Source organism: Anabrus simplex, chromosome 2, assembly GCF_040414725.1.
Source record: "Anabrus simplex isolate iqAnaSimp1 chromosome 2, ASM4041472v1, whole genome shotgun sequence".
Lineage (NCBI taxonomy): Eukaryota > Metazoa > Arthropoda > Insecta > Orthoptera > Tettigoniidae > Anabrus > Anabrus simplex.
In genome coordinates, this window is record NC_090266.1 from 872079633 (window position 1) to 872103376 (window position 23744).

The 23744-nt window shown below is 38.2% G+C and overlaps 1 protein-coding gene across 1 annotated transcript in view; it reads left to right on the forward strand.

Moving 5' to 3' along the window:
* The window catches only part of Culd (CUB and LDLa domain), a 374725-nt gene extending 363403 nt beyond the window's left edge, over window positions 1-11322 (forward strand). Inside the window, exon 15 of the mRNA XM_068226057.1 lies at window positions 8896-11322. Within this exon, the coding sequence (XP_068082158.1) occupies window positions 8896-10219 (1324 nt within the window). The 3' untranslated portion in view covers window positions 10220-11322. The remainder of the gene's footprint in view (window positions 1-8895) is intronic.
* Window positions 11323-23744: the final 12422 nt, after the last annotated feature.

The following is a 23744-nucleotide window of genomic DNA, read 5'->3' on the forward strand; positions in this document are numbered from 1 at the left end:
ATAACACTGCATCCCATGAGATCTCGGAACTTAGGGATCATTGAGTGTAGCCGCCACTTGAATGGATAACAGTCATGTGCTAACTAGAGGAAGAGAGGAGAGGAACTGGCCACCCTGCTGGAAGTAAGAGCCTCTCAAGAGTGAAATTGGAGACTTGTAAGTCATATCACTCGCAGACACTGGAGCCTCTGGCCTAGCTGGAGGCCTCGTGTTGTGACATGGGATTGTGGATATATATGGTATGCAATAGGTCTGCACACATACCACATGTTGCTGTCGTGGGTAAAAAGAAAGAGCTGCAAAAAGGCACTTGGTAGGTTGATGCACATTTTGGGCTGAATAAATTATTCTATATGTTTAGAATGTGTGCTAATGTTATTCTCCTTGGTTGATGGCCATAATGTTGAAGTCTTCACTAATATATCAGCTAGGAAGTAATAGCAAAGTGACATCATCACTGGCTATTTACCAAGGCAGTCATGGTTTGAATCCCAACCAATGCATGTTGAATTTTCACAATAAGAAGTCTCATCTATGTGCTTGAGATTCCATGTAATACTGGAGGTTCTGTGGTTATGATCACAGTACTAACCTTTTAAGTACTGTGCACACGTGTTTGTGATCCACACCCGTATGTTGCTATGGACTGTTGCCCTGTACACACACTTTCAGAATTAGACTGCTATCACATAAATGCGATGGACACAAATCTCAAATACCATTGGTGTGTCATCTCTTGTGAAGCCTCCGAACTTGTTAGAATACTGAATTACTCTTTTCTATGCAAAGAAGCAGTTAAAAGAACACTGTTTACTTCAGTGTTGTAATACTGTGGTAGTAGCAGTTCACGTTTTGTAAGAAAGCAGGCAAGTGATTGCACCTTAGATGACATAAATGATGAAGTGTTTGCCAGTAGAGAGACTAGGAGTATGAGTTTGACAGTGAAAGTAGCTTTACAGAAGATTTCATTGATGTTAGTGTTGTGAAAACCTGTGCTGAAGCTGAGGTTGGAACACGGAGGAGACAAAAATGTGCTTCCAACTTTCTTTGGAGTGAAAGTACGTTTGTGCCTAATATACATGTAATTGATTATTCAGTCACTGGTATAAATAGGGCAACTCACAAAGCATTAATCTGGTTAAGTCATTTCTTCACTTCCTAACCCAGTCTACATGGAGCACATCATGGTTACTTAACATAGTACTTAAACAGGTTAACAGTCACATAAGACTGCAGATTTGCTTTTTCTATTTATCTGTTATTTGTATTATACTGCACTCTCCTACCCCTAAGGGACCTTTTCTATCTCTTCTTATGACATGATTTGGATCAGTTTCATTTTTATTTCCTTTTCCCTTTAGTTTATATTGACTGAAGTGGTTCTATTATTTCTTTAATAAAGACTTCAAAGAACAAAACTGTAGATGTCAAGTGGATAACTTCTCTACAGATTTTGCTGATTGTTAAAGTGGTTTAGAGATGTCATACATGATTGAGTTGCATTATTATGATCACCTGTTATGTTTGACTTCGGTAGCACATAGCCTCTGGAATACATCCTGTGTTGTGAGCTGGGACGGTGGGTTTATCCAATAATCTGTCTGTTTGAATATCTCTTCTTGTTGCTGTCAAGTGTAAATGGACTATTTATCTGTGTTGTAAAAAGAGATGATGTTCAGGTTTTGGGTCAAAGGTGGCAGTATATTTGAAAAACCCCCGTTTATGAAACGTTACGTGCTGCTGTGGTGAATGTGTATCATGAGTGGAGAAATGGCACCATTGCAAATTACTGGCATGGAAATAATGAAGCACCACATGCTATTTATGTGAGAAATTAATGTTAGCTTCAAAGGTGCATGATAGCTCAGCTACATGCTACAGTGAAGCAGTGGACCATCAAAGTAAGACGAGGGCTACCAGACATGTGTCTAGAACAACAGTTCATCTGTGTATGGGGCAGCAAACATTTGCTAATGAAGGTGCATTGTCAGAAAATGCTTCAGTCTTGATAATAGTATTGGAATTATACCTCCTCTGATTGATGACGTATTATCTTCTCAGGTGAGACATGTTATCTGCTTCATCGACCGGATTTATGTTGGTGTGTCAGGTGAGAAACAGCAGAGAACATGCATTAATCATTGCTGGAAGAATTCTCCGAGACCACTCATACATGTGGAAGGCATTCTCAACTGATTTGATTGTGAATACATCCTTGCAGATCACACATACCCATACTTATAGATTGTCTTCCCTGGTGCGAGTAGGATCTTCGAACAAGTCAGTGTGACATGTCACATGGCTAGAAATGTCTGGCATTGATTAGAAGAAGGTTTCTAAATACTTCCATGTCCTCCTAATCACCTGGACTTGAAACTAGTTGAGCATTTAAGACCACCTCGATCATCATGTTTGCTCTGTGGATCCTCTGCCACTTTAATAGGTGGGGGATGCACTGCAGACTGTTTCTTATTTAGTCTCTCCCAACTCACCTAGCTGCTGTCTGTGCTGCACACAGCAGTTACTCTGGATATTAGCAGGTGGTCATATAATATATGCAGATTTTTCCCAGAAATACGCACAGAGAATCTGAGACATCAGTAGAGTCGGGAAGTAATGTTCGTGGTGTTAAACTGAAACATTATTTTAAAATATCAGTTTCAAGTGACCTGATCCCTGAATGATGGCATGCTGTGAGTTATTAACATTCATCATCATCATCTTTTTCATTTCCCTTGTCCAGCTCCTACCAGGTTGGGGTGAAGCTGTTAAACCTGCATTTTGGCAGTGCATATAACTATTAAAGGGTCTTTTATTCCCATAATAGGGATTTCAGATCCCATTCCTAGAGGGAGATTTAAAAAAAAAAAATCAAATTTTGTTTTCTGGAGGTGTGTCCTTTTCAAGTGAATAGAATTTTCTTAGAAATTAAACACACATTTTACATCCCTGCCTTTTTAATTTTGTTTTTAATTATATTTCATCATTAGTGTCTCTTTTAAGTCAACCTGTAGTATTTAAAATCAGAGAATTATGAAAAGATTCCAAATGTGTATGTCTGTATGTTGGGTATTCAGCCCGAAGGCTGGTTGGATCCTCAACAGGTTCACCATTAGCTGTCATAAATGGCCTAGGTGTCACTGAAGAGGCATACTAGGGAAATGAGAAGTGAGGTAGTTTCCCGTTGCTTTTCTCACTGAGCCAGAAGTTGCTATTGCACATCAGTCTGCCAAGCCCACTGAAATGACTGTACCAACCGACCCTATGAGCAACATTTTCACACCATTCATAGCAGGGACTGGCTGCATAAGGAATGGCAGCCAAGAAAGAGACTGAGACAGGTCAATGAAAGTAACAATTTTATTCTAGCCCATACCAGAAGACATAGCACACTGTAAACACTACATCTTGCTAGCAAAAGCATGATTCCAAATAATGCATATAAATTGTTTTGATAAAGAATATCAGTAATACTCTTCATTACATCTTATAAGATATTATATTGACTACATTTTATATTACCACTTGGAGAACTAACCTTATAACCATTATGAATAGAATATAGTCACTAACTGTACATTGAGAATAAAAAACAAGAACTTTTAATAGCTTCTCTGTAATAGGATCAGACTGCCTCTTCTTGCAGTGCTTCCTGCTCAGTAGTTAGCCACTTGTTCACAATGTCATGGTAGAAACTGAAATGTTCATCACCAATATACTGTATTAATTTCCTTATGTTGTTGATTTTTTAAAATATTAATGGGAAGTTTTCCATTGTGGGCTTGAAAGTACAGTAGAGTAGTGTCAGTAAAGCAGGACGAAGTCCAGTCGGCTTAGAGAAAGCATTTTTTGGGGACATTTCTGGGAGGCACTTGGACACTGTTAGAACACTGGGTGCTGCACAATTATATTGAAATTCATTTTACACAGAAATCTGGAAGGATATATTTCCCTTTGTAGTTATATTTCTTCCAAAAGAATTAGTTGATAACACTGATTAATTTTTTGCGTGGATCAACACGCCTACATTTCAACTAAAGGAATAAGAGAAAACATGCATTTGGAAAAAAGTGGGCAAGTGCCCTTTTTCAAATGACCGATTCAATTGTATTTCAGTCCAGTTTTCTTTTTCTTGTACTGTTCTTGACAGAGTCTATCCATCTTGCCCTCTTTCCCTCTATCCTAGCCTCCAACACTTGTTTTGGTATCCTTCCCTCCTCCATCCTCATAACACGTCAAACCATATCAATTTATTCTTCTCCATCCTATCACTCAATTTGTTTTCTTTTTGCTTTATGTTGCACTGACTCAGATAGATCTTATGGTGACCATGGGACAGGAAAGACTTAGGAATGGGAAGGAAGTGGCTGTGGCCTTAATTAAGGTACAGCCCCAGCATTTTCCTGGTGTGAAAATGGGAAAGGACGGAAATCAATCTTCAGGGCTGCTGACAGTGGGGTTCGAACCCACTATCTGCTGGATGTGAGCTCACAGCTGCGTGCCCCTAACCGCCTGGTACTCAGTTTTTATACCCCTATTTATTTTCTGACCTCACCATCTCTTACTCCATCTCTCCTTGTCTTCCCTACCATACTCGTCAGGAACTTCATCTTACTGGCCTTAATTTTACTCTCATCTCTTCCTGCCAATGTCAAGTCTCTGATGGATATGTTAATATAGGGGTATAATACATCTTGTACCCCTTTACATTTCATAGGAACTTCCCTGTTCCACACCAAGTTCCTTACATTCTGGTAGAATGTATTTCCCACGCTTCTGCTGATCTTATCCAACCTTGCATCTTGCATTATTTTACTTCCCAAATATTTGAAGCATTCAACAACCTCAAGTTTTTATCCCCTTATACTAATGATTCCTTTTCCTTCTCTTTCTGTTCTTGTCATCACCACTGTTTTGCTCTTATCCACTTTGATTTTCATACCATATTTCTCAATATTGTCATTTAAAGCCACTAGTTGGATTTGAACTTCTGTATTGTTGACTCTCTAGACACTATGTCATCCACAAACAACAATATTTTCATATCCCCTCCATATCTTGCCTTTGTTTCCTGTAGAATTTCATCCATAAACATTTTAAATATAAGTGGAGATAATATCCTTGTCTTAGTCCAGTTTTGTTTCTAAACCAATGTGTTCTCCCTACTGGAGTCTGGACACTAATGGAACAGTTTTTATACATTGGTTTCTCTAGTTCCCTTTATTGCTTTCCACATAATTTTCTTTCCAGGGTTTCCCACAACATTTCTCTATTAACACTACTGTATACCTTATCTAGTTCAAGGAATACCATCACCAGATCTTTTACATATTACACTGTTTGTCCATCATTCTATCATTGACCTGCTCTGTCAAAATCCATACTGCTCTTCTTCTAAATTTCCTTCCACATTTCCACTCATCCTCCTATCTAGTATTCTCTACAGTATATTGGCTACTTGTGACAACTGTGTAATTCCTCAATAACTGTCACATACCTTCCTGACACCGTTCTTAAATACTGGTGTTATTACACCTTTAAACCAATCATCAGGTACTTGCTTCTCCCTATATAATCAGTGTAAACCAATAGGTCCTGCTGCCTTTATCACTTCCATACATATTTCTTCCATTTCTGCTACTTTTCCTGTTTTCACTTGTTTAACAGCCATTTTCATCTCTGCCATTGCAACATCACTCCGTTTCTGGACCATCCTCATTTACCACTACACTCTCTTCTGCATCATTTCTCACATTCAGGAGTTTATCAAAGTAATCTTTCAACCTATTCTATATCTCCCCTGGGTCTGTTATTACATTTCCACTCTCCTCCTTCACTTGTTTCATGTAGATCTTTTCTTTTATCTTATTTTTTAACAATCCATATAACATCCTTCTTCCATCATTTACATCATTTTCCATTTTTTTCTTTTCCTCATTTACCACATTTTTTACACTTACTTTTAATTTCCTGATACTTAATCTCACTGCCTTCTTTCCTATTGCCATGCTTTATACTTTTATTTCCAATCTCCTTCACATTTCCATTCCACCAATGCCGAAGTTCTGCAGGCAAGCACAGATTATTGTAAAATACGGTTGCTAAATTACAGTAAATTTATTTCCTATACTGCAATACAATAAATTTACAGAATAACGTTGTGCATGATTGCGCATAAAAAATTAAGGGTATTGTCGTCATCTTTATAATCTTCATAGTTTAGCGTAACCAGTTCTGAGCATCCAGTCACTTCTTTCTTGGGGCAGCTTTAACGAATTGCCTCAAGCTTAATTCAGCTGCAATTATTTCCGTGTCGGCTTGTTCCTTCTGGAAACGACGAAGAGGTGGGTACAAATCTGGATGATGCTTCCCAAGTAGTACACAAAACCGATTATGCCACCCTTCACTTGCATTGTTGGTCTTTTGTGTGCCATCGTAGGCTGCTCGATGGTGGTTCCACATAAGAATTTCATACCTTGGTGGAATAGCCTTGCATCTATGTTTTTCTGATCATCCTCTTATGTAATATTCTGCAAGGTAATGAAAAGTGATGTAAGTTCTTCATGCTCATTACTGTTTCTGACAAATTGAAAAACAACTTATACATAGTTTTCTGGAACAAATGCAAGGGCCATGAGCATGTGCAGTATAATCTTAATATCTCAATCATCAGGGTGGTTATATTGCTGTTGTAAACCATATTGTTGAACTTGGCACTAAATTGACTGGCAGAAATGGAAAAATCAACCGGAGTAAGGAACATTCAGGAAAACCACAGTGCATGCATTCATTATTGCTTTCTCAAAATCTCCCATGATTTTTCTGTGTTCATCAGCTACAGTTACAATAGCGCGGAGTGCAGAGTCATATTGCACTGTCGTTTTTAGAAGGTGGTAAGGTGAAGACAAATTGCAGAGGGGCCGATGACCTTCGCTGTTAGTCCCCTTTAAACAACAAGCATCATCATCATCATCATCATCATCATCATCACCATCATCTACAAATGGCAGAGCAATATACTCTGGAGTATCGCCACAACGTCGTGCATTTTTGGGTACCAATCCCATTACAGTGATGATCTGAGTAAAAATGTTGGGAGACACCTTGAAGTTCCCATCTACAAATCATGTGTCACTTCTAGATAACTGTACTAGATTTTGTCTGGTCACAAAAACCAACACTCGCTCTGGCTCTTTGGAATAAAAAATTAAGAACGTTTCTCCAACTAAAGTTTTGGTAAACCATCCCGGAATGTCGCCCAGTGATTCAAGCGATGTGGGGTTAGGAGGTAATTCTCGCCGGCGAAAACTCTACATTGATTTCAGAAGATTTTGCCATTCTGGAAGTTGGCTTCAAACTCCAGAAGGTGCACTATGAAGTTTATTTCGCAGAATCTGAACTGGTAGCAGCTCAGGATACTCTTCAGCTGTATGTTTCAGCTTTCCTATTATTTTCTCTGCCTTGCCTTGTTCGCAGTTTGATTGATATGCATGTGGAGATAGGTCTGGTCCCTGCCACATGATAATTGCATCACAGTTGCTCACAGTCACAGCCCTCACAGTACATTCTCCACTTCGCAAGCGATTGTAACCCAATACATTTTACCATTGCACTCTCTTGACTTTTGGTAAATGTAACTGTCGAGTAATAACTTCCTACTAATAATTTTTTGCTGACTGTCCATTTTATAAAATAAACTATGTAGTATGGAAACTACAATTTTGGAAATAAAAATTGTCGTGAAATTGCGTTTGGGGAAAAAGTGTGTCAGAAATGTTACTCTTGTGAAATTGGTTTTGGGAAAACAGTTTGTCGGGAACACGGATATCGGAAGGAATGGTGTCGAGAACGCCGATTCGGGAAATCTTACAGGAATGACAAAAACTGTGCATCGCTTTTAGCAGAGTAAGCCCTAACCTTTTTTAAGGCTGATATTTACCATCACTCATTTTTAGGCTATTGTTATGATGGTGTCACCACTCCCAAAGGCATTTTAGAGCTACTGCCAGCAATTATTCAGGCCACCACTTACATGGGGAACAGGGGCTGCCTCTTCCACAATCTCTACCATTCTGAAGTCCTCCATCTTTTCCACTGTAGATTCCACTGAGTTCTTCACTCATAACCTTTAGCTGGGAGCCTTACCAGATGATATACACTGGGTCAGTGTGTTCTGGGACTCACATAGGCAGGGCACCACTCCCTGGGCAGGGCTTCTTCCAAAGAGGAGTCCCTACCTGCTACCTACTTAAAACTGACTTCATAAAGATTAAAAATGGAGAATGTGTCTTCTGTACAGTGGCTGAAGTGGTCGTATTTCAATTTTACTGATCTGTTAGCAATCCTATACCTGACAATATACACTAACACTAGTATCTTCTACCAGAAGTCACTAGAATTTGTACTTGCTTATTTTATTTTTGACTTGACTGTGCAATATTTACTCTATACATTGTGAGGAGCTGTCTGTATTTTCCTGATGCACAGTTTTCTAATTTGTTGTTTGCAGTGCTATTTTTCATAGAAAAAGAATGTAAATGTATCTATTTCCTTCATGAAAATGGTGATTTAAAAATAAATAAAAATCATTGTTAGGGAATCTGCCACTTCCCTTAATCCATCCTTAACAATGGCAATGATTTAAGTAATGGAAATGGAACTGTAATAATATAAGAAAAACCCAATTTATTTGTTAAACTGGAAAAGGATAGTTTAGAATTGTATTTATCAGCCACAAATTACAATTGATACTCATGTTTGTACTGAAATGTAATTTACAGCAATTGAAGCTTTGTGTTATAGAAGTCTATTCCTATTTCAAAGCTTTATTTTTAGTTCTTAAATTCTAAATTCTCTTGGCAAAAAATATGCAAATACTTTTATTTCTTTTTTCAGGGAAAATGCTGACACTTCACAGTTTGATTCTTTAAGTATTGCAAGCTCAGCTGCTGATATAAGTGAAACACAATCCATAGAAGTCCCTCCTCATAGATATCTAACAGGTTCTACTCCAGGGCTCTTACTTTTACCTGGTAATAATCGTCAGCCAATGGCATCACCAGCGATAACAAGTAGAAGTTGTCAGACTACACCAATACCAGATTCACCTCCACCACCGTACACATCTGCAGAATCATCAGTTGGCAATGATCAGCATTCATGTGGAATTGGAGTGTATTGCAGTTCCCAGGTACCATCACATATCTCATTTCAGGCCATGTTGCCACATGAAAATACAAAGGGAATAAGTAAGAGAGGTAAAAGAATTCGTAAATCATGGTTATTACTGAAAGAAGAGAATTCAAATAGCCATTCACTTGAAACAGATTCTGCAAGTACATCACATTCAGTTCCAACTGATAGTCAGGCTGTCATGAATTCCACTGAATTTCCTCATGAACAACATTCTTATTCATCTACTGATTCTGATGACACCACTGATCAAAATGGTATAACATTTATACCAGTGGATATAAACTACAGCCTTCAGAGCACATCTGCTGATAATATAAATCAAAGGCCTCCACAAATAGATTTACTACATCAGTTCAGTGATAAAGGAAATCAGAAGAATAATATCTTTGATAATCGTCTGCTTCTGGTGCAAGGTTTGCAAGCATATCAATTGTCAGTACCTCAAGTAAATAGCCAGAATGCGAGAGATCCTCAGACTAATAACCAAGATTATTTCTCAACAGATATTCTTGTCCAAGGAAATATAATGACCTCTGTGTCTTGTGAACACACAGAATCTAACCCGTGTTCACAAAGTGCTACTCACCATGTTAAAAATAATAATCAGAATATGCCTACGGAGCATGAAACAAGAAAAGCAAATATTGATCATGAGTTGTCAGAAGTTACTGCTGCTGGTTCCACAAATAACCAGATATATGTCTGTGGAGATTCTCAGTCAGAATTATGCTCTTGCGAAGGTGCTTGTGGTTGTGCAACTGTTGTTAAAAATTCTTCTTCTCTTGTACGGCGCCATGCACGAAGTTTTTCTGCGGAAATTCCTGTGGCATCTTGCTCATCCCCAAATGGAAGTATTTGTGAGATTGAAGCGTATTTGAATCAATATGAGGGAAAAGTTGATGATCATTCCTCAACATTTCGTGGTCTAACTTCTCCACTGAAGAGCAGACATACAAGGAAAAATCATAGGGGTATGCTTTCAAACAAGATACGGACATGTTCAGATAGAAAAGTGTATGTGTGATTCTCAATCTTTATTTGGTAAGAAACAAAATTTTCAGTACTGGGAAGCTTTTAAGTTAGTGTATAATATATCCTAAAAAGTAAAGTAATGAAGGAATAATTTTAGAATCAATTCAACTTGAATTTTTGTACCATTTGGCACAGCAGCACTTGATACAGTATTCCAGGGCTTCTTTTGTATACAGTATTACATAAAAAGTTAACATTTGCATCCAGTATTGTAACACCCTATTGACTAAATTTTATTAAAGAGCTCGTGCTGATATATTGATTAAAATATAGCAGAAATTAAGATTCTGTTTTGGTTAGAGTGAGAAGTGGATAATATTAACAGAAAAATATGTGCCAAGAAATTCAGCTTTTAATTGTGTTATTTTTGATAGCATTCAACAAGGGAACTCATATGATTTCAACACAGATTACTTGATGAACAAAATTCTTGTAGATTTTGAGACTTCAGAGGATGGGAGAAAATGATCCAGACTAGCGAGCCTGCTTACTTGTGTGTCATTAAAAGCGATTATAGGAAAGTGCTGCTTATAAGGACAGATTGCAATCTAAGAACTGTATTGTAGCTAAATAAGTTACTGGTAGCATGAATATATATAATAATGAATAATGAATATATTTTATGATTATGCAGAAATTTGGCTGTGTTTCTTTCTCATTGATCACGAATAATGAAGAGTTATTTTGATAAATAACAAAAATAACAAATACGAGTAGGCTACTGTAAATATTTGGGGCAGAAATTTTTGAACAAAAAATTTAGTCTGAAAAAGTATAGTAATCACCTTCAAAATAAAAAAAAAGCCAAAATGATCTTCTATTTTATTTCTGGGTGAAGTGAAAAATACTGTTGTTGAGTAAGAGGTAATGAAAACATGATTCTTGTATGACCAGAATAGTCTCTAATGAGGAATTTATAAACAAAATTACATGTTTGGATGGCCTCCTTGCTGATTGGATTATTGTAAATTCTGGACTAACATTAAAAACACGGACTGATAAAATTCTCTGTTGTGTTTTCTTTTTTTTTTTTTTTTTTTGCTAGGGGCTTTACGTCGCGCCGACACAGATAGGTCTTATGGCGACGATGGGATAGGAAAGGCCTAGGAGTTGGAAGGAAGCGGCCGTGGCCTTAATTAAGGTACAGCCCCAGTATTTGCCTGGTGTGAAAATGGGAAACCACGGAAAACCATTTTCAGGTCTGCCGATAGTGGGATTCGAACCTACTATTTCCCGGATGCAAGCTCACAGCCGCACGCCTCTACGCGCACGGCCAACTCGCCCGGTGTTGTGTTTTCTACCTGGTGCTTTAAAGATATATTATTTCCCTTATTTCAGAGTTGCTGTTTTTGAACGTTGCTGAGAACTGAATAAATATCTTTAAAAACAGAGTTTTTTAGATGTATCTTTACTAATATCGCTTTGTTCAATTGCATAATATAGTGAAAAATACTGTGTAATATATTGTACATTAACATATTAATAAACACATTGTTAGAGATTACATGTTACTCTTGTGTTGAACAATATTCATTAGAGGAAATTAATGAAAATATCTTTTTTGGTCTTATAGGTTGCAGAAGTACTGAATGGAGGTAAAAGACTATTGACCTTTTGCTTTCCTGTTAATCAGTACTTTATTTAATGGCAAATTATCAAAGAAACTTTAAGTAATGAAAAGAATGAAACAAGTTACAAATCAAGTCATATATAGACTTTATATGATTATACTTGACTTGACTGGTCACTACTTTCTTTCTTTCTTTCTTTCTTTCTTTCTTTCTTTCTTGCTTTCTTGCTTTCTTAGTTTCTTTCTTTCCTTCTATCCATTACTTATACAGTATTGACTTGCGTTCCTTTCCTCCTTTTTTTATTTGTCCTGTGTTTCTAGTCTTTTACCACCTGTATTCACATTCATCTTTTTCTCCTTGTGTCTATCTGACTTTCTTCTCTTACCACACTTCCACATCAAGACTGAAGATCTTTCAAGATGGGCCCTTAATGAGTACTGTCCTCCTGATGAAGGTAAGAAGCAGAAACGAGCTTGTTAGAAGCTAAGAAGAAATGGATGTAGAAGAATTGAGATCGATGGGGACAGAGCCCTTCTATTTGAAGACAGCAGCATATGAATACATTAAGGTTGTCCTGGTTCTTTTGTGTTTTCACGTTTTTCCCTGTCTCCATTTCTGTTGGTCCCTCTTCTGATGCTGACCTGTGATTGTGTTTATCCAATTATGTGTTCCTCCTCATGTTCCTACCTTTCTTTACCTATCTGACTTGAATAGGAAACTTGTTTGGTCCATTTCCTTTTCTAATGACGAGAAACGCTTGGGCAGCTATTTAAATGTTCAGATTAAAAATAAATTATACTGTTGTGCAAGAAACTACCAAATATCAAAATAGAAAACTAAAACTGAAGTGTATGTGTTAGAAGAACACAGTTCACTCATTAGACATACAAAAAGTATATTTTAATTTATGAAACATGGAAGAGGAGGGATTGCATGTTTCATTGGACATGCGGACCTCTTACGACCTAGTAAAAATAAAATAAATGTAGTATTTATTATTAAATAATTCATCAACAATGTAAACCATGTATTTACAACATACAGGGCAAATCAGCTAAAATGTTCACCTTAAATAACTTGTAAACCACTAAAGATAATGGAAATCTGTTTCCATCTGCAGTAATCAGTACTATTCTACCACTACTGATCTGCATTTAGGGCAGTCGTCCAGGTGGCAGATTCCCTATCTGTTGTTTTCCTAGCATTTTCTGAAATGATTGCAAAGAAATTGGAAATTTATTGAACATCTCCCTTGGTAAGTTATTCCAATTCCTGACTCCCCTTCCTATAAACGAATATTTGCCCAAATTTGTCCTCTTTAATTCCAGCTTTATCTTCATCTTTCCCACTTTTAAAGACACCACTCAAAGTTATTCTTCTACTGATATCATTCCACTGGGCGAGTTGACCATGCGGTTAAAGGCATGCAGCTGTGAGCTTGCATCCGGGAGATAGTGGGTTCGAACCCCACTGTCGTTAGCCCTGAAGATGGTTTTCCTTGGTTTCCCATTTTCACACCAGTCATGTGCTGGGGCTGTACGTTAATTAAGGCCACGGCCGCTTCCTTCCCACTCCCAGGCCATTGCTATCCCATCATCGCCATTTGACCTATCTGTGTCGCTGCGACGTAAAGCCAGTTGTAAAGAAAAAAAGATATCATTCCAGCATGCCATCTCTCCACTGACAGCTTGGAACATACCACTTAGTCCAATATCATGTATTTATTAAAAACCATCTATTCAATACCATGTAAAGTTCTTATAATTAAGATTTATATCTTGTCATAATATCATTATTGGGACATGTTTCGCCTGCTAGCGAAAGAGTTCTATTTTCTAGAAATATAGTCACCCATTCAGTCACTCGTTTTTATCTAGTCTAATTGCACTCATTTTTGCCAGTAGTCTCCCATGATCTACCCTATCAAATGGCTTAGATAGGTCAATCACGATACAGTCTATTTGGGGTTTTTGCCCACTAGTGAAACATGTCCCAATAATGATATGACAGAAGAGTTACAGGTTTAAAAATTTTGCTTTGATTTAAATAGACTGAAAGTTACATGTATGTGTTAGATTACATTTAGCACTGGTGGGAGTGCGTCATTCTCCCATCCCAGTGACCTGAGTTCAAGTCCATCATTGACATATTTTTTCATCATGTTCGTGTTTGGTACTTTATTTTTTTTTTTACGTACCAGTAGGCTATTTGCAATTTTCAAGTCAACAAACATATGAATCTCATTGAGTTTATTTTTAACATTGTGCTGATGTAATAAATGAATAATAAACATCCAGAAATTAATAATCCTTAAAAAACAAACTAAAAAAGGAAGAAAAAGATGTCGATGGTGGGACTTGAACCAGGTCGCCAGGATGGGAGACTGACATGCTCCCACAAACTCTAAGCATACTCGAACACAAGTGTAAATTTTAGTCCATCTAACTCTTCTGACCACGCTCTTCTTCTTCTATGGCTCTTCAGTTCATTTTGAACCTTGGCCTCTTCAACAATCTTCCGCCATTTATCTCGATCAAGCTCTGAAACTTTCCAATTCCTATAGCCCATTTCCCGAAGATCTTCAGTAACTCCATCCATCCATCTAGTTCTTGGTCGATCTTGTCCTCTCTGTCCCCTTGGATTTCCATTTAATATCTTTTTAGGTACTTCCGTATCACTCATCCGTGCTACATGCCCGGCCCACCTCAATCTGCTGATTTCACTATTCTTCTAATAGGTGGGTCTTTATAAATGTTTTACAATTCATCATTGTACCCCCTTCTCCATGTTCCTCTTTCACAGACTAGGCCGATGATTCTTCGAATTATCTTTCTTTCGAAGGCATCCAGCATTCCAGTATCTTTTGCTGTTAATGGCCAAGTTTCCAAGCCATATGTAAGCACAGGTCTTATAAGTGTTTTATAGATGGTTAATTTAGTGGTACGGGTCAAGAACCTTGAGGAGAGAAGCCTTGTTAGAGCAAAATGGGCTCTGTTAGCTGCTATTAATCTCTGTTTAATTTCATGAGAGGTATCATTTGAGTAGGTGACTGTCAATCCCAGATATTTAAACTGCTCAACTCTCTCAAAGGTGTAATTGCCCACGGTTAGTAAGGGTGGCATGTTCTCCTTATGTTCTTTCCCAGCAGCCATATATTTAGTTTTCTGCTGATTGATGTTCAATCCCATTTTCCTACTGGCCTGTTTCTTCCATTGCCCTTCGAGGTCATGCCACTATATCTATATCATCGGCATAAGCAAGTATCTGCACTGATCTATAGAAGATTGTTCCCCTATTCAGGAGGTTTGCATCTCTCATCACCTTCTCCAAGGCAACATTAAAAAGGAGACATGCCAGCGCGTCTCCCTGCCATACCCCATTTTGAATATTTAATGTCTCAGACATCATTCCTCCCGTTCTTATACTACTTCGCCTCTCACTCATTGTCATTCTCACCAGCCTTACCAATTTTCCAGGAATTCCCATTTCAATCATAGCATGGTACAATTGCTCTCTGTCTATACTGCCATACACTCCTTTGTAATCAATGAAGAGGTGATGCGTGTCAATCCCAAATTCGATTGTCTTCTCTAAAATTTGCCTTAAGGTGAAAATCTGATCTATAGTGGACTTTCCTGGGATAAATCCACACTGATAAATCCCAGTCTCTCTCTGAACAATTGGAAGAAGAGGGTCAGATAGAATGTTGGAGAATACTTAATATCCCAAGTTAAGTAGCGTAATTCCTCTATAACTATCACACTCAAGCTGATCCCCTTTCTTATATATAGGACATAGAATTCCTTCTTCCCATTGCTGAGGCATTTTCTCCTCATCCCATACTGAAGTAGCTATTTTTAGGAAAGCCCGTTCAAATTCATTACCACCTTGCTTGAGCAGTTCCGCTGGAATATAATCTGTTCCTGTTGCCTTGCTATTCTTCAATTTCTTCATGGCAGTTATCACCTCTTCTAAAGATGATGGACCTATATTTTCTTGCTTATCAATTGAGTGTCTTGTTATCAATCTGAAATTCAGGAGTCTATCAAAATATTGCCGCCATCTTTCACTTATCTCCTTCCCCTTGCTAACAATTTTTCCTGTTTCATCCTTTATCAGGCTAGTTTTGCCACAGAATGGTTTCCGTGCAGCATTTACCTCTCTGTAAAATTTCCTCGCCTCATTTTGATTTCTCAGAAGTTCGATTTCTTTGATATTTGCCTTCATCCACTCTCTCTTTTGCCTCTGATGGATCTTTTTTCAATCCTCCATTTTTCTTTATAGACTTCCTTCATTCTTCTTTTACAATTTGATTGAAATGTCCTTCTGTATGCCATGTTCTTCTCTTCTGTTGCTATTTCACACTCAGTGTCAAACCAAGGAGATCTTTTATATCTTGTTTCAATTCCCAGTGTTTCATTTGCTGATGTCTCCACTGCATTTTTATTCATTTCCCACTGATACTCAATGTCCTTTCATTCTTCAGTATTTTTAAGGATCTGTATTATCCTCTCCTGGTATTGCTTTTTAACTTCAGATGATTCTAGAGCTGTTATACTGTATTTTGGTATGTTGCTTCGGGTTACTTTGAATGCACTGGAGATCCTAGCCCTAATTCACCAGGAAGTGGTCTGAGTCTGTATTTGGGAATCTAAGACTTCTCACATCCAGGAGATCTGATTTCTGCCTAGCATCTATCAACACATGATCAATCTGGTTAACTATGTTTCCATGCGGCAATGTCCACGTTCCTTTATGTATGTCTTTGTGTGGGAACAATGAGGAGCCCACAACCATATTTCTAGATGCTGCAAATAATATAAGTCTTGTTCCATTATCATTACTTACAGTATGTTTGCTGTGGGGACCAGTTGTTGGCTTATATATTTGTTCCCTTCCCATGTGAGGATTTAGATCACCAGCAACTATTTTAATGTCATGTCCTGGGCAACCATCATATCTTCTTTCCAGAAGTTCATAGAACAATTCTTTCTCTTCTTCCTCAGATTCTTCTGTTGGTGCATGGGCGTTAATTATAGAGTAATTACAGAATTTCCCCTTTATCCTGAGTACTGACATTCTACTACTAAACGTTTTCATTCCTCCCTTGAAGGGGGGGGGGTAGGCGGCCATGGCCTATACTATGAACTGTCCCAGCATTTGCCTTAGTACAGTAGAATGGAAAACCATGGAAAACCAATCTCAGGACAGCCAACAGGTGGGACCAGGTGTGAAGTCCGGCACTGTGCCCCAGACCCGTCTCCCAAATGCAGAGGCGTAGGGCTACGGTAGAGCCGTGGCCAACTTTCCTCTGCTCGGTTGGCCGGTCAGAGTACAGAGCATATGGGACAACAACCCACTCTGCATCTACCGATGACTGACGTTCTTGGACTAATAGGTGTAAACCCAATTACAATGTGCTTTAGCTGGTGGTGTACCACAAATCCTGTGCTGTACTCGTGCTCCTCCTCACTACAGTTATAGAATATACTAGCTTCTCGCTTTTCTAGAATTCCACTTCCAGTCCACCTTACTTTTTGTAGAGCTATGATACTCTGCTTCAGCTTCATTGTTTGGTTCAGCAGCACCTTCAGGGCTCCTGAGCGATACAAAGATCTCACATTCCAGGTTCCAATGTATAAATCTGACTTACGCTTTATATTTCTTTTCTTTCTTTCATGCACTGATGTTCGATTATCATTATCTTTTTCCATGCCAAGTTTGTCTCCATTGATCAGTCCGGCTTTCTTTCACTGAAGTTTCACAACTTGACCTTGTTTACAAAGCGAGGTGTCAGCCCTACGTCCAACCTCTTCCGGAGGATGGGTAATTTTTTTAACAGGGTTTTCTTCCCTTAGCCTTTGGAGAATCAACCCCACATACTAAAAGGCAGCAGTATCTTTACCATAGCCTCGTTAGCCGCCACTTTTCAGGGTTCCTGCTGGGCCTTCATAGCTATCAAAGCGGTCACGGGGCACACGCAGTCCCCACTGTACATCACCCCACCAGGCAATACCTTATTTTATGACGATGCCCATCTCCCACGACGTGGACGAGGGGTTGGACTTTTGGGAGATGACCATGCTGTATAACCCCACCAAAAATGAGCTGAATCCCAGATGACATGTGCGTAGTGTCTACTTGTTAGCATATATCAGTTATTAATCATTTGCATTTCAACTAATTGAAAAAAGTTTGCATTTAAGTATTATCCCAGTTTTCACAAGCAATGTATCTCATACCTAAATACAGGGCGAGTCAGCTAAAATGTTAACCTAAAGTAACTCGCAAACCAATCAAAAACCAATTTCCACTCTCAGTAATATTAGCAAAGTTCTGATAATCAAACTTGCAGTATTTCTCCTGGGTCTCAATGACTGCCAAAATCACGGTACTAACTTTGTTCCTTTAAATGGAACTACTCCTTCCTACACCTAGTATTTGAGTTGTGAACAATGGAAATTCAGCAGTATAATTATTTTCAAGCGATCACCAAAGATTATGCCCCTCTTGGCTTTTAGGTCCTGTGAACACAAAAACTTTCCTGGGCCAAATTAGAGTAGGTAGAGTGGTCTTATTTATAACCTTATAAACTGGACCAGTAGTGCCTCATCAACCAAGCAAGGAATGAACATTGGTCTGGTATATGCGGATGGGTGTACAACATCCCATTTACTGCTTAAACATAAGGAATTCACTCACCCCACCCTGTCTGTAGAAGAATTCTGAAAGGAGTGTTTGACATAATTAAGATGCTTATCAAAATTACATTTGACAGTACAGGCAAAGAACTCTTGTATTAGAGAAACTTTGAGATTTTATTTATTAACTGACTATAAAACAAATTTTGGCAAGAAGTTATGTTTTTTTTTTTTAAATGATAGTATATGAAAATCATTGCATACTCAGGAATGTGCAGACTAGAAGATAGTGCACTACAAATGTTGTGAACAAATTCACTCATGCCTTCAAAGTAACTACATACCTCATGTCACCATTCTTCATACTTCTACCACTTAATCCAGTCTTTCGTTTCTCCAAAAACTATAAAAGTGGTTAATGGGACATAAAGCCAGTAACATTATTATTAGTCTTTTGTTTTGAAATACCTGTTTGTTCTCAAATTCTGTAGTTGGAGGAATTTCTAATTGACTCCGATTTTTGTTATTTGATGTAATAAATTCCTTAAAATCTAATTCCTTTATTTTTGTTGTATAGAGCATTTTTGAAGGATAATGATATCCCCCTTCCATTTTCTTGACTTTTGTTTTTCCTCTTGAGCTCATTTTCATGAAACATCATTCCTCTAGGCTCTGTATATTAATTATGCAATGCAGACTTGCCTCTTAAACTTCCTCGTGAAAGCCAGATTTCAGCTTTTCTTTCTGCACGATCTGAGAAAATCCTAGTCTGTCAGTGGTCAAAGGATTATAGGGATGGATTTTTGTCACCCTAAAATAATTTATTCTCTTTTCTTCCTAAAAGCCTCTTGATAACTGGAACACAACATTTTAAAATATTGAAACATGTTTACTCGTTCTTTAATTCCTTTGTAGTGATTGGAGTATGTATCAAGTGTGCAATATTTATAAATTATTGTAGAGCCAGATTAGGAAATATGCCAGACACTAGTGTAAGCTTTCTTGCAGAAGCATGTGTGTACTCAGGTAATCCACACACTTGGCAGTACCAGCTGATTCCAAAATCTAATAGACTCCTGCAGCATCCCAGAACTGACTTTGGACTACATCATAGTTCCATATTAGAGACAATGGTATTTTTCATTTACAGTTGTGAAACTATTTCCACTAATATGTGATTTATTAAAACTGAGGCTTTTCAGTGAAAAATAAGGAGAAATCAAGAATTTGGTATTTTTTTGGTGACTGCTGGTAGTAAGCAGACTGAATAATAATAATGTTATTATACTTCACCTGATTGGGTCAAGTGATGGAAGTTTAACTAACATCAAAGTATTGATAGTTGCACAGCTATGTGGCAGACATCATACTGCCTAATTCTTGAATGCCCCTAAACTATGAGATTTCACTTATAAATTAATGTTACCCCTGTAAATATCTTTAAATATTTAGAACATTTGCTCAAGAATGCAGTTGACAAAACAATTAATTTTTTTTGCTAGTGGCTTTTACGTCACACTGACACAGGTAGATCTTATGGCGACGATGGGATGGGAAAGGCCTAGAGTTGGAAGGAAGCAGCTGTGGCCTTAATAAGGTACAGCCCCAGCATTTGCCTGGTGTGAAAATGGGAAACGACGGTAAACCATCTTCAGGGCTGCCGACTGGGATTCCAACCCACTATCTCCTGGGTGCAAGCTCACAGCTGCGCACCTCTAACCGCACGGCCAACTCGCCCAGTGACAAAACAATTATAGGGGAAACATAATAGAGACATGGCGCTCCTAGTGGTGTGACCTGGAAATTCACACTAATTTCAAATATCAATGGAAATTCATATATGGAAATGGATAAATAAATTATGTCTAGAAAAAAGTGTGATTAAGATATTAACTTCAAAGTTGCTAAAGCAATTCTAGATAAATTAAATAAGAACTATTACACAGTTATTATTTAAAGACTGAAATTAGACATATAATCAAGATGTGAAATGTACTGCTGTGAAAGGGCTTGATCTTTCATTTATGCATTACTTTTCTTGCTTTGGCATTCCTGCCTGAATATTTTAGGTTACATTTGTCTATTCTCTCATTTAAGAAACATTGTATCATCACATTAAGACAGTAGTTGCTTCGTTCCATCTCAACAATAAACAAGCGAATAGAGAACTGAAAGTTCACTTTGATGGCAGATTACTCTCACATACCAAGTATCCAAAATTTCTAGGAGTCATTCTAGATAGGACTCTTAGTTTCAAAGAACATCTTAGCAGAACTGCCGCCAAACTCAGAACCAGAAATAATATCCTGCAGAAACTGTGCGGCACTACGTGGGGGTCAACAGCTTCTACGCTTCGGACTTCTGCCCTTGGACTAATTTATCCCGTGGCTGAATATTGTGCTCCAATCTGGATAAACAGCGCTCATGTTAAGCTTGTTGATACTCAGCTCAACCAAACCATGCGTTTAATATCAGGGACAATCAGATGTACTCCAACATACTGGCTGCCATCATTAAGTCACATACCACCTCCATCCGTGAGAAGAGAACAAGCACTTATCAAGGTGTACAATAATATGTGCAACAATTCTTCTCTTCTTGTACATCTTGACCTCCCTGTTATTAACAGGAAGATACTTCGCTCTCGCCACTCTCCATTGAATACTGCAAGGAAGCTTGCTGAAAGTAATTTCAACATGATTGACAGCTGGAAGCAATTATGGAAGACCTCTGCAACACCAGAACAGAAAGCTATGCCATGCATCACATCTAAGCCACCAGGTTTTGAACTTGCCAGAAAAATTTGGTGTACTCTAAACCGAATCAGAACTAATTGTGGTAGATGTGCAGACTCCCTTTATAAATGGAAGAAAATTCCATCTCCCGAGTGTAGCTGTGGTGCTGAAAGACAAACTGTTCAGCATATTATCCAAGAATGCTTTCTATCAGCCTTCTCAGGAGATTCAGCCGAGTTCCTGATGGCTACTCAAAACGGTGTTAATTATATTAGAGATACCAATCTGACATTTTGACTTAATGTGTTCAGACGTGAAAATAATTTTAAAATACTTTTATTGTGATGTGATTGTAAACCATACGATAAATAAATAATAACTTGTCAATAAGCAGATCAGCACATTCCTGTCTTTTTCTCTTGTAAGGACTACCCCTTTTGGAAGGGTTGGTAGCATTTGATGTTTCATTTTCTGGGAGATTCTGTGTTGGTACAGATCACGGCCTTTGATCTGAGGAGAGGGATAAAATAAAGAAAAGCATGAAAATGCCATCAATAATTATGTTTTGAGGAATATATACATAGAATTAGAGTAATAATTTAACACACAGTACCCTTCGCTGTATAGTTGGAGATTTGTAAAGTCGCTCACCTGAAAATAATCTGAACAGATTGTATAATTATTATTCAAGCATAACATCCTTCTTTCACATATACCTTATCGAAGTCACTTCTCTGACATTTCAAAACCCACAGTTCACACCTACACCAACACATTGGAATTGAAGGTTAACTGCTGCACTATACAATAAAATAAGCTTATTATATTTTAAACCAGTTAGAATATGGTTTGCCCAGGTCATAAGTTTAGGAAGTACTATAAAAATTTCTTTGTCACTGGAAGAATATATATGCGAACACAATATTTACTTACATTTTCTTGTCACAAGGGAAATGGGAGAAAGACCGCGAATCCTTCTGCACTTCATAGTTAACTGCAGCCAAACACAGCATATATCTTTCCACTCATGTTGAGAGGAGTTATAAAGGAATGACACATGCTACTATTTACTTATGTTAACTTACTGCAAATGCATAAATAACAACAAAAATTTCACAAACAAATACACATACTCCTATGACAGAACCAGTAACTCCAACCACCTTACTAATAGGTTATAGCCCAGAGTCGTGTGTGAGGAAGTGAAGTTGTAGAAATACACGAAAGTGTGATTATGTAAATAGTTATTTTTTGAGAGTTCTGCTACCACCACCATCACCCGGCCCCTGGACGAGGCCTGATCCAGTGAGTAACGTCGCAGGCGGTGCAGGCTCCTAACTAAGAGCGCACTTGTAACCTCACATGATCTTACGCTGGCTATGTGTCCAGGCTTAACCTTACAGACTTCGAGTTTGACTGCAGGCCTAAGGGCGTTAACTGTAGAGACCCTAGTTCAAAGCACGTGTCCAAGCTTAACCTTACAGACCCCCGGGTTAGACTCCAGGCCTAAGGGCGTTAACTGTAGAGACCCTAGTTTGAATCACGTGTCCAAGCTTAACCTCGCAGATCCCGGGTTCAATCCTAGACCTAAGAGCGCTAATCTTACAGACCTAAGTTCGATGCTCAGGCTAACAGCATAACAGTACAGTCTTAACCTTACATGATGTTAATAGCTAAAAGTGCAGGGCAAACATTACGCTGACCATGCGTTAACCTAACTTAACCTCCCAGGACTTGGAGCTGAACTTGGAACAAGATAGCGGCTATAAGGCTTAAGTTTATTCATAGGGGTATATTGCTGGAAGGTGACTTCGGGGTCTTAGAGCTGACCTAGGAACAAGATGACGACTGCACATAGGACTAGGGAGATGCTGTAAGGCTTAATACATGTACTTTATTCACATTTTTAGTGTCTGGAACTTGGACATTGGCGCAAAACAGAGATCGAGTTTGGCACTCCCTTGAACTAAAAAAGAACTACTGCGGAACTAACTTCTGGCACTTCAGCGACACTCAAATGTATTTAGTAGGACATAAAGCTCATATCATTATTAATGGTGGAAGTTAAACTTGAAACAAGATGGCAGTTACACATGGGACTAGGAAGATGGTGTAAGGCTTAATACGTGTATTTTATTCATAGGCGGGGGGAAAGGCGTAATGTTGAATGACACCCTCAAGGGTTTGGAGCTGAATTTGGAATTCCGTAAAAGATGGCTATTGGTTTTTAGTGTTTGGAACACTTGCGGGAAATCCCTACCTGACTAGAATTTGAACCTGGAGCCTACTTGGACTCAGAACTATATAGCTTAAGTGTATAAGAGGAAAAAATCTATGGTGAGCTTTTCTTTCCCTGAAGACTAAGTGTGAACGGAGTAAGAATGCTGTTAAAGTGAAGTGGCAGGATATGCATTGTAGCAAAAATTGACTGCACGAGCAAGATGCTTAGATTTGGAAGTATTTACTGAGACAGGGATTACAAAGTTCATTGTTTCCACAAGTTCGCGACTTATGTACAATCACGCACCCTGATAACAATTTAGAGGATACAACTTATCTTCGTACTGAAT